The following is a 12,500-nucleotide window of genomic DNA, read 5'->3' as shown; positions in this document are numbered from 1 at the left end:
AACTGAAGCAAAAACGAAACAAGTTGAACAAACAATCAATTAGTCGGATATTTAACCTATTGAGTAATAATAAAGGAGTGAAATTGAACAAATGCGTGTATTATTAATATTGGCATAATGACTCTCCCTAAACACAACAATAATTTGTTTCAAAACACGAATTCACATAAAGAATCTTGCAAACCAGATACAAAAACGAAGTATGTGTGTGTGTGTGGGGGGGGGGGGGGGGGGGGGTGTGCGTGCGTGTGTGTGTCTCTCTCTGTCTGTGTATGAATGTGGGTATATATATATGTCTGTGTTTGTATATATATGTGTGTGTGTGTGTGTATAAATATATATATATATATGTATATGTGTGTGTGTGTGTGTGTGTCCTTTTGGATAAGATTGGCCATTTAGCAGCAACAAGAAGTGGTGTGATTGCTTGTTTCATCAGAAAGCACAACACATTCTGCAATTATCTTCTTTATTATTTCTTTATTATCATATGCGTTCCTTAGTTCTACTGAGATGAATGTTGCAATAAAAATTCTCTGGCTTCACCCTTGTAGTCTCAGCTTAGTTTTAATTTATTCTATATAGTTTCTATTGTTGTTTTTCTATAGCTCTTGCAATTCTATATCATCCAAGACCCATATATATATATATATATATATATATATATATATATATATATATATATATATATAATATGAGTACGTACGTACGTATGTATGTATGTATGTATATTTGGAAACAGAAAGCATCTTTGTTTAGCTTTTTATCTGTTATTAAAATTCCACCTCTTTCTTCTGTAGACATGCTTCTGCAGTCCCACACAGATATGTTTCCGTGATAAATATATTCTTACTTTGTCAGCTTTTCAGTAAAACATGTTAAGAGAGTGGTCATTTACTTGTTTTCGTGTCTAGTCTGGCTAATTTACTTAGCTTTCAGTTCATAAAATCTTGAACACAGCTCATTTCTGGAATAGCTTCAAGATCGATGCCTATTATCTTACTGTTGCCATTTAGTTCTGTTTATACACTATTCTAGTGTACGCATAAGATTGCCTTCTTAACTGTTTATTTCCTTTGTGTAACTTGTGCTCTGTCTATGTCATTAATCTTTAACTTTCCTCTTTCCAAGGCTACTTTGCCTCCTTTTTCCAAACAGATCTTCACGTCAGTTTCTTTACTAAATACATGTTTTTTTATATGCAACGTTTCCAGTAGTTTTTCACCTACAACGTACAACTTCTGTACCATTCATTTATTTACATTAGACAGTTTATTGTTCTTCCATAGCATCTCAGTCTGAATGCATTCTGTCTGGAAAGACAGAATCGAAGTGTATGTCTTTCCTAATAGCAATGGGATTTTGTTCTTATAATCTTCTCTTTTGTTTGATTTAGGAAATTTATTCTTATTATTACCCTACGCGCGTAATTTTCACCACATGTGGTAGAAATACTCATTGGGTGAGTGGCTCAAATGATGAGCATTTGGTCTGATTATTTTGCTCGAAATGATGAACATTTGGTCTGATTATAATTTTTTTTTTAAATCCAACTTACAAATTTCCCGATAAGCAAGTGGTCATATTATTTTGCTAACTTTTATTTTCATATGAATTGACCATCGTCTGCGTGTGTATAGATCATGGTGTACCAATGCGCGTAGACATGTGTGCGTACATACATATATACATGTTGTTGTTGTTGGCACTCCATCGCTTACAACGTCGTGGGTTCCAGTTGATCCGATCAACGGAACAGCCTGCTCGTGAAATTAACGTGCAAGTGGCTGAGCACTCCACAGACACGTGTACCCTTAACGTAGTTCTCGGGGATATTCAGCGTGACATAGTGTGACAAGGCTGACCCTTTGAATTACAGGCACAACAGAAACAGGAAGTAAGAGTGAGAGAAAGTTGTGGTGACAGAGTACAGCAGGGTTCGCCACCATCCCCTGCCGGAGCCTCGTGGAGCTTTTAAGTGTTTTCGCTCAATAAACACTCACAACGCCCAGTCTGGGAATCGAAACCGCGATCCTATGACGCGAGTCCGCTGCTCTAACCACTGGGCCATTGCGCCTCCACACATACATACATACATACTTACAAACATACATACATACATACATACATACATACATACATACATACATACATACATACATATGCGACTCTGTATGTGTGTGGGGGGGTGTACACTGATGGATTCAAGGGTTTCGCTTATTTACGAGTTGATTTCTTAATTTCACCAGAGCATAAATACCAATAATGGTGATACTTAAAAAAAACATTAATTCAGTTCAATTAAAAAGCATGGGTAAGCCACGTATTGTTAGCCACGTATTGTAAGCCACGCTATAATTTGCAAAAAAATTTACCTGCCTTATTTTTCATTATTATTATTCTTTTCTACTCTTGACACAAGAGGGAGGGGGGTCAGCCAATTAGATCGACCCCAGTACGCAACTGACACTTAATTTATCGACCCCGAAAGGATGAAAGGCAAAGTCGACCTCGGCGGTACTTGAACTCGGGACGTAAAGACAGACAAAATACCGCTAAGCATTTCGCCCGGCGTGCTAACGTTTCTGCCAGCTCGCAACCTTTTTATTATTATTATTATTATTATTATTATTATTATTATTATTATTATTATTATTATTATTTTTATTTTTATTATTATCATTATTATTTTTATTATTATTATTATTTTTATTATTATTATTATTATTATGATTATTATTATTATTATTATTATTATTATTATTATTTTTATTTTTATTATTATCATTATTATTTTTATTATTATTATTATTTTTATTATTATTATTATTATTATTATGATTATTATTATTATTATTATTATTATTATTTTTATTATTATTATTATTATCATTATTATCATCATCATCATCATCATCATCATCGTCATTGTTGTCGTCGTTATCATCGTCGCCGTCGTCGTCGTCGTCATCATTGTCTTCGTCGTCGTCCTCGTCGTCATCATTGTCTTCGTCGTCGTCCTCGTCGTCGCCGCATATCAGCAGTGTTGATAATTTTGCCACTTTTGTTCTCTGAACATCAAGCCACCACCTGTGTCTTGATATATTCGGTGTTTTTCTTTCTTTCTGTACTGAGAAGTGATGTTTTCCCTAGTGTCGTAAAGTTAATTGCTATGCTGATTGTAAAAAGCCATTTTCCAACACTATACTTAATAATCCCGTTGTGGCAGGAATTACCATTTCTCCCCTGACTTTCCAGAGCCTTTTCAATTCCCACTTTGTATTATATCTTGGTATGTATCTATCTTCTCACTTTCTTGTTCCTTCAATTTGATTTTGAATAGCCAGGCTGCATTTATTATCAGGCAAGTTCTAGTATCTTTCTCAAGCAGAGCAATATCTGATCTTGAATGGTCCAGTTACTTGACTCTGAATATTCATGTCCTATTGAACTTTTACATGATCATATTCGACATCTTTCGTCGGTCCATATTCATACCACCACTATAAGGCGGCGAGCTGGCAGAGTCGTTAGCGCGCTGGGTAAAACGCTTAGCGGCATTTCGTCTGTCTTTACGTTCTGGGTTCAAATTCCGCTGAGGTTAACTTTGCTTTTAATTTTTTGGGGATCTATAAAATAAGAACCAGTTAATCATTGGAATTGATGTAATAGGTTTACCCTCTCCCCTAAAAGTGCTGGCCTTGTGCCAAAATGTGAAACCTATAATCATGTCACTTTTCTGAGTGTCCTAAATTGTGTGTTTATACAATTTCCAGTTGTTTAACTGATGCAGTGTTGTTATGTCTCCAGCCTTTGCATTGTTTCTGTGCCAGGTTCTTACACTTGCATACGAAATGACCTTTTTACTTGCCGCATAATCGAAATAAGGGCGATATAACTTTCGTATTTAAATTCTTTCTGATTTCTCGTGCTCTTTTGGCGTGGCATCATAGTACCTTTTGTGAATTACTTTATATCTTCTCTCCTTAGCCAGTCCGGGAGCCTCTATATTCGGTTTTCCCGATGAAAATTCCATGTATATTTGTTCAATTCTTTCCTGTTTTCCATATTTCCTTTCGGTATTTATTGCTTTTTCTTCACTTTTTGCCACATAGATGTACAGTCAGTATCCCTTCATACAAACTGCACAGTCTTGATTGCTAAGCAAACCTCTTCCACAGTCACTGCGTTTCCTATACAGTTTATCAATATCAGCCTTTTGCGTTACATGCTGTATCGCCAGCAGCTTTAGTTTTACCTGTCAATATCCTTTTGTCATTTGATGTTCTAGTTGGTGATGCCTGCACTGTATCGGATGATTAAATCAGTTTGCTAGTTGATGGCTGTTATAGCATTTTTTCTGTTTAGGCAGGATTTATATATTTTCGTGGTTCTTACGTATTCATTTTTCAGTTTGTCCTTCATATTTTTTGTGCTGTCAGCTCAAAATCTCCTAAATACCTGTACTCAATTACACAGTTGCCAATTTGCAACATCTTCACTTTTAAGGAGATCAATTCTTCCAATACCAGACAATTTACCCCCCTCTTTGTGGCAAAGACACCGCATCTATTAAATTCATTCTTGTGTCCTCACTGAATACTCGAACGCTATTCACTAAAGTGTCGAGTTGTTTTTCATTCTTACTGAATATTTTCAGGTTACCCATAAATGATATATAGTCGTTGTTTCTTTCACCTTTTTCCTTATTCCTTCCCTATTTTAACCTTTCTTAAGATATAGGTCATAGGCATAAGGATGGTTACAAATAGTAAATGCGATTTTACTACCACCGTGAAATATTCTTCTTTTTTGTTATTTCTTACACAACTAAGGTGGCGAGGTAGCAGAATCGCTAACACGCTGGAGAAAATGCTTAGTGGCACGTCGTTACTTTCTGAGTTCAAATTCCGCCGAGCTGACATAGCTTTTCCCACTTTTGGGGTCGATAAAATAAGTACCAGTTGATCACTGGAGTCGATATAATCGACTTGCCTCTTCCCCAAAATTACTGGCCTTGTGCCAAAATTTGAAATCATTATTACCCAACTTTCTCGCCAGTTAACGTGTTCTTTGAGTCCCAGAAGTTAGTACTATTCCTAAAGAAGGATCAAATGTTACTAGTTATTTTCAATATATCCAAGCATTTGATGATCCAGGAAAGCGGAACCATTTCGAAAAACTTTCGCTGGTCAATTCAGGCCATCAATAAATCTTTCCGTCTTCTTTTGTAATTTCGGAGAATAATTTTATCTATCAGAAGATGGCTTTTGTACCTCTCTTTACTCTTTTACTCTTTTACTTGTTTCAGTCATTTGACTGCGGCCATGCTGGAGCACCGCCTTTAGTCGAGCAAATCGACCCCAGGACTTATTCTTTGGAAGCCTAGTACTTATTCAATCGGTCTCTTTTGCCGAACCGCTAAGTTACAGGGACGTAAGCACACCAGCATCGGTTGTCAAGCGATGTTGGGGGGACAAACACAGACACACAAACATATACACATATATATATATACATATATACAACGGGCTTCTTTCAATTTCCATCTACCAAATCCACTCACAAGGCTTTGGTCGGCCCGAGGCTATAGTAGAAGACACTTGTCCAAGGTGCCACGCAGTGGGACTGAACCCGGAACCGTGTGGTTGGTAAGCAAGCTACTTACCACACAGCCACTCCTGCGCCTACAATTTTATTTTCGGCAACTTTTCTGTTCTTACAGCAGACTTTTGGCATTCTAGCGTTGATAAATTTCTTCGGAGATTATACTGGTCATCACTTTACTTTCCTCATTATTGAAAGGCAGGTGAAGAGTCTGCAGTTGGTTACATCATTTCTTTTCGTTTCGGTTTTAGTCATGAGTTCTGCTGTTCTTTCAGTTAACCGGGGAGACAAAACTAGAGTTGTGACTTTTGTCAAATATTTGTACCATTCTCCTATGTTGTAGCTTCAGATTTTTAATCCAACAAACTTGTACGCCATTTGAGCCCATTCATCCCCAATTAGAGAGACTTTCTTTTTTTCTTTTGCTTGTTTTCCGAACTTCTCTTCTGCTGTTTATTTTGCTTTGTTCATCACCTTTTTCATTTCTTTTTCTTCCTGCTTTCAAAATTTTGTTTCTTCCTTATATTAAACACAACAACCCCAGTTTTCAACCAGTGTTTATTTTATCGACCCCACCAGAAGAATGAATAGCAACTTCGATGAAAATTGAACTTAGAATGTAAAGAGCTGGAGGACGTGCCGCTAAGTATTTTGTCCGACACGGTAATGTCTGCCAGTTTACCGTCTTACGCTGTAATAATGCAGTGACAACGTTTACAGATTTTAGTCTTGCTATTTTATGAGGGTACCAATGCCTATATTTACAGGTAATCTTATCATGTCTTTATAGTAATGGTCGTCTATCACTCCAGATGTGTTGATTAGATCTGAGATGAGAGACACGTTCCTCAACTACTATAATGTTTTTAGTTCGGAACTACCATAATGTTTTCAACGAGGGTGGTGTAATTCTTTACCTTTACAGCTTGCTTTAACACAACATTATAGACAATTGCTTTTACAATATTATGCCAGTAATCAATATGCTATTGTCAATTTTACCACGAAGAAGAATGCTTAAGTGTATCTAGTATCTAGCGATCTGTTTGTATGCTCACTCAAATTCCACTGTATTTTCATATCATCGTTTTCTAAGATAGGTGAGCGATAATACATACATACATACATACATACATACATACATACATACATACATACATACATACATACATACGTGTGTGTGTGTGTCATATGTATATATATCTTTCAATAGAAAACTCTAATTGAGCTATATTTGAGGGGTAAGATGGAGGGATGACGTGAGGGTTGGTGTGAGATGGACGCAGCTGAAGAAGAGGAGACAAGAAATACGACAAAGCCATTGAAATTGACAAGCAGTGGTAGGAAGATGGGGAATGGTTAATGTTATAAAAGTTTCTGAGAGGATGGACATTAAAACATCATGTACGTTTACAGTCTCCATCACAAACACACACAAAGCACAAACACTGTGCACACATAGAGACATAACTACAGTTTAAACAAAAGGATAAACTTGATAAGTAATTGGTCGGGGAAGGTAAGGAGACAGTAGATTTACATAGCCAAATGCATGTGTGTACATTCACACGTGTATATATGTGAGTGTGTGTGTGTGTGTGTGTGCATAATATAATATATATATACACATATATATATATAAGCAGGTAAGTGGAAAAACGAAAGAAAGAGACACTCAAAGCATTTAGTAGGAGTTTCATATACGAAGTGGTATCAAAACGTTCCTGTACTAGTTCTGTAGCGCGCCAGTAGATGGCAGCACGCGGTTTTTGCACAGTGGGAGCTATCAGTGACCTTCATGAGGCAGTGTGCCGAGTGACATCGCTGTGTTTACTTTACAAGTTGTAAAATTTGTGTTTTTGTGATCACGTGTATGCTGTAGTCGGTGATTTTGTTATGAACAGGAAGTTAGAACAAAGAGCTAACATGAAAATGAAGTCTGCTACAGAGACATTGAGCATGCTTCGGCAAACTTAGAATGACCAGGCCATGGGTTGTACGCAATGTTTCGAGTGACTCGGGCGCTTCAAAAACGGAAGAGCGTCCTTGGAAGATGATGGACGATGTGAAGTCCTGCCACGAACGTCACCCCCGAAAATGCGGTGTTATGCCTCGAGAATTCGTCCCCCAGAGCCAGACTGTCAATCGAGAGTTCTACTGCGACGGTTTGAAGCATTTGAAAGAGGACACTCGGAAAAGGCGACCGGATCTATGAAGCGCCAAAAATTGAATTCTTCATGACGACAATGCACCCTGTCACCAAGCTCTTCTCACTTATGAGTTTTTCGCCAAAATCAGCATAATGTCGCGTCTGCGCCCATCTTATTCCCAAATTTAGCACCTGCGAGCTTCCATCTCATCCCCAAGATGAAAAGGCAACTCAAAGATTACCGTTTTAACGCCGTTGTCGAGATCCTGAGCGAATCACAGAAAGTTCTCGACCCGCTTACAGAAAACGACTTCCCGGCCGGATTCCAAAAGTAGCAGTAACGCAGGGGCCAGTATTGATTGCCGCACAAGGTGACTATTTGGAAGGAGATGAGGCAAAAATTTAGGTAAATAAGTTATTTTCTATTAACCATAACTAGTTCGGAAACCTTTTGTTATCACCTCGTATTATCATTTAAAACAGTTTTGATTCGGCCCCATGTGACTGAAAGTTTCATAAGCTTCTTACACAGAAACTGAGCTCGTCGAGCTGAGTTAACCGGAAATCGGGTTGCTATTGGTTACGGCGGGTCACATGGTGTTGTTAAATGTGAGATCGACATTCCAGCGACACCAGATGCATTAAAAAGGAGAATTTCTTGGATCGTGTGGTGGCGGCTTGCTGTCAGACCGGTCTTAGAAAGAAAGGACTTGTGGGCGAGGATGTATGTGTGTGTGTGGTAAACGTATGAATGCGTAAATGTGGGTGTCTGACGTCAATGCGTGTGTATCTTCTATGCGTGGCGATGGCGGTACGCGTGTGTGTAAGCTGGGGTGTGGTGTGCATGTGCGTATTTGCTAGTGTGTGTGTACGTATGGGTACGAGTGCGTGTCAGCCATGTATGTGTAATCGCATGCGCGAATATGTCGGTTCATGTATCAGCTGTGTATACCAGACAAGCACGCTCTCATTCATACTTATATACACTCACATACGAATACACGCCCATACGAATACACGCCCATACGAATACACGCCCATACGAAGAATACACGCCCATACGAAGAATACACGCCCATACATTACAGCCTGAATACGTACGCGGACCACGAGTATACAGCAGGCACGAACATACACACACGCGCGTGCACCTATACAACTGACGCACATGCAACTGATATGCAGCAGCAATAACAACAACAATGATGATGGTAATGATGATGATGATGATGATGATGATGATGATGATGATGATTATGGAGATGATTTCTTTTACTGGCCACAAGGCTCTCAACACTTTGGGGTCAGAATTGAAATTAAGAAAAAATGCGAGAAACAAGAAACAGTGGGGGAATTTACATCAAATAGTGAGAACAACAGTAACAATAAAGATTCGCTTATAAATAGATTAGTATTAAATAAAATTACTAGAGAACAAAACTAAGAACAATAAAAATGAGGGTCAAATATAAAGTGGTTCGAGAAGCGCTCCACACAACTCCACATTACCCTAACTCATCAAAGGTTAATGTCTTCTCGCAGTTTTTGCTTGTACGGACGTATAAGGCCTATTTAATCACGTTAATTTCACCACTTTCACGCAACTTTCACTTTCTCCTCGACCGTCGACTTTCCCTTTAAACGATACTAGAAAAAAGTTGATGGAGTTTTGACATGAAACGTTCTATCAAAGGTTTTAGCTACATCAACAACATGACTTCCTTCGCTATTGCCAGCAAGTAAATTACCTACGTGACGATTAGGCATGCCTTGGCTTCTGGTGCGCAGACGCGCGCTCAAGTTGCGCCACCTACAACGATTTTTTGACGGTGAGCGTGTATGGGATCCGTTTGAGAGGTACGTCTTTCCTTAACTCGTCTCCTTGACGGAGTTGCAGTCCTGATTGAAAAGAAAGACCGAGATTTGACGCTTGGCATCCGGAGTATCGTCAGGCGCTCACAGCCATCCACTAGTCAGGCAGTGAGATTGGTGGATGTCCCACTTTGGGAATATATTGAAGTTTTAGTGGCGAGCGAGTACGACGACGTTCTCGGAGAGATTCTGGACGTTGACGGAACCGAACTAGCCAGTCAGTTCCAGAGGGCTTTCCTCTCAGTGACTACCGTGGATAATCTCCAGATGTTTATGTTTGAGCAGTGCCATCGGGGGGCACTACCGGTTCGAGATAAACTTATAGATGCTGTCAGACGGACTTATCGTATGTGTGCGCAGAGCAACGAAACCGTTCTGGACACACTTGTTCATTGTCCGGCTGTCACGTGTGGCAAAATTTGAGAACATCATTAGTGTTGTTGTTGTTGTTGTTGTTAGAGCATGTTACATAAACCTACCAACTTAATGTATCTCAAAAGCATGAAACTATTCGTCACCCTTTTGTAATCGTCTCTATTAAAGGATATATATGTGTGTATGTATGTATGCGTACATGTATGTATGTATGCGTACATGTATGTATGTATGCGTACATGTATGTGAATGTATATATTAACACTCATGCACATACACGCACACGCACGCACATACACACACACACACACACACACACACACTCGCATACATACACAAACTGATACATACCTTCTGAATGAAAATAATACAAAAACAAAAAATTACACATTTTTTAAGACCAAACTGTTTATTGTCATATATTTACATTATTTACGAAATAATAATAATAATAATAATAATAATAATAATAATAATAATAATGATAATAATAATCTGGATAATTATTAAAATTCATTTATTTTGTCTTCTATATTTTCAATATTGACTTCTTATATAGGTATCTGTGTGCGTGTGAATGCGTGTTTTACAATATATATATATATATATATATATATATATATATATATATATATATATATATATATATATATATATATATATATATATATATACATATATATATATAATGATTTATAATAATAATAATAATTGTCATCTTAGCACCACTAATTATCTCTTAATCTTCCTTAATGATATATATTATACAGTAACGTGTTAGAAAAAAAATCCGAAACGTACGATTGGAAGGAAATCGGAAGACAGTGAGAAAATAAATCTGCAATTGGAGAACAAAGAAAGGAAGGAAGGAAGGAAGAAAGAAAAAAGAAAGAAAAAAAAAGAGAGAAAAAAAAAAGAATATGACATCATTGCTTATGCATTGATCTTTCTTCGTTTATTTACTCGTTTCTTTCTTTTTCAAACGAACATTATGATTATTGTTTGGAAAGTAGTTTTCTCATGATGCATCAAATGTCTTTAAGAAACATTTCGCACTGAAAGAATCAACACTTGTCGAGAAATAAAAAAGAAAAAAAAAATACTAACTTTAAACATCATCACGTATTGAAGAACTTCAAGGCTTTATATAGTTAATTGAATATATTGTTGCATTTGTTTTTGTTCCTACTGTTATTGCTGTTGTTGTCGTTGTTGTTGTTGTTGTTGTTGTTCTTCTTCTTCTTCTTCTTCTTCTTCTTCTTCTTCTTCTTCTTCTTCTTCTTCTGCTTTACGGTAGTGGTGGTGGTGATGGTGTTGGTAGAGTGTGAATCAGTTTTGTTGTTAGTGTAATCTGTTTGCGTCGCTGGCCGTGAAGGTTTGTGCAGGTGAGGTCTCTGCTAGTGTTGATATTGCAGTTGTGGCTGCCATTTTAGTTATTGCTGTTGTAATTGTTACTGTTCTCGTAGTTGCTGTTCTTATCATTTGCTGCTCCTGTTCCTATTGTTAACGTTAGTGCTTGTACCACTGACGTTGCTAATACTATTATTTTTGTTGCTATTGTGTTTGTCGCTACTTTTTCCGTTGCATTTGCTGTCTCTGCTTTTTGCTGTTTGTGTTGATATTTTCTTTATCATTTTTGCTATTCGTTTTTGTGACTACCGTTCTTGCTTATTGCTTTTTATTGTTGTATTGCTGTTGCTGTTGTTATTGTTGTTACCACTGCCGCCATTTTTTGTATGCGTGTTTGTGTCACAAGAGAAAAAAATAAGTTAAAAGAAGATCAAATATAAAACAGGACAAATTAAAACGGAAGAACACAATTATACCAATGTCGCCGGTGATTTGTAGAGACCGAAGTGGTTTCCATTCTCGTGGCGTGTTCAAACTGATAACTTGTTCCATGTGTTATATCTTTATATTCCCGCGATTGAATATTCTCGAAAGAGAGTTTGAAAATAAAATGACCATCATAAAAGACAATTATACTGCGGAGCCGGACATTGAAAATGAAACTGTAATAGCACGGTTCTGCTCCGCTTTCGACAACGAAGAGCAGTGTGGTCGATGGAAATCGTGCTGTAAAGGAGCTTTACAGTGTTGTGAAGAACAACAAAAAGATGTAAACATTTCACAAGATGATAGGCCAACATGTCCACCGACTTGGGATGGTTTCAGCTGCTGGAAAAGAACACCGGAAAAAACAAGGGTCTTCAACGAATGTCCTGAATACGTCCATGAATTTGAAGTATCAGACGGTAAGTAAACCACAGCTTATCTATATATATATATATATATATATATATATATATATATATATATATATATATATATATATCTTTCTATCTATCTGTCAATCTATCTCTCTTTCAGCTATACATGTCTGTGTGTGTGTGTGCGTGTGTGTGTGTGCGTGTGCGTGCGTGTGTGTGCGTGTGTGTTTAACAACTTAAATATCTATATATGTTTACATTTTGTGTATGATCCTGTTTTGTGGGGG

At 37.4% G+C, this 12,500-nt stretch overlaps 1 protein-coding gene across 5 annotated transcripts in view; it reads left to right on the top strand.

Annotated features, from left to right (window-relative positions):
• The window catches only part of LOC106874612 (calcitonin gene-related peptide type 1 receptor), a 358,420-nt gene that overhangs the window by 216,759 nt on the left and 129,161 nt on the right, over positions 1 to 12,500 (top strand). For 4 of the 5 annotated variants that reach the window (XM_089357177.1, XM_089357178.1, XM_089357181.1 and 1 more), the window contains one exon: positions 10,774 to 12,258. The exons of the other annotated variant lie outside the window; for it this stretch is intronic. In XM_089357177.1, coding sequence (XP_089213303.1) covers positions 11,832 to 12,258 — 427 coding nt within the window. In that variant the 5' untranslated portion in view covers positions 10,774 to 11,831. The remainder of the gene's footprint in view (positions 1 to 10,773; positions 12,259 to 12,500) is intronic. 5 annotated transcript variants of the gene reach the window in all.

This window comes from Octopus bimaculoides, chromosome 9, assembly GCF_046866305.1.
Source record: "Octopus bimaculoides isolate indiv1 chromosome 9, ASM4686630v1, whole genome shotgun sequence".
Taxonomy (NCBI): Eukaryota; Metazoa; Mollusca; class Cephalopoda; order Octopoda; family Octopodidae; genus Octopus; species Octopus bimaculoides.
The sequence above is the reverse complement of the archived record's forward strand: the minus strand, read 5'-3'. Positions and strand labels throughout refer to the sequence as shown.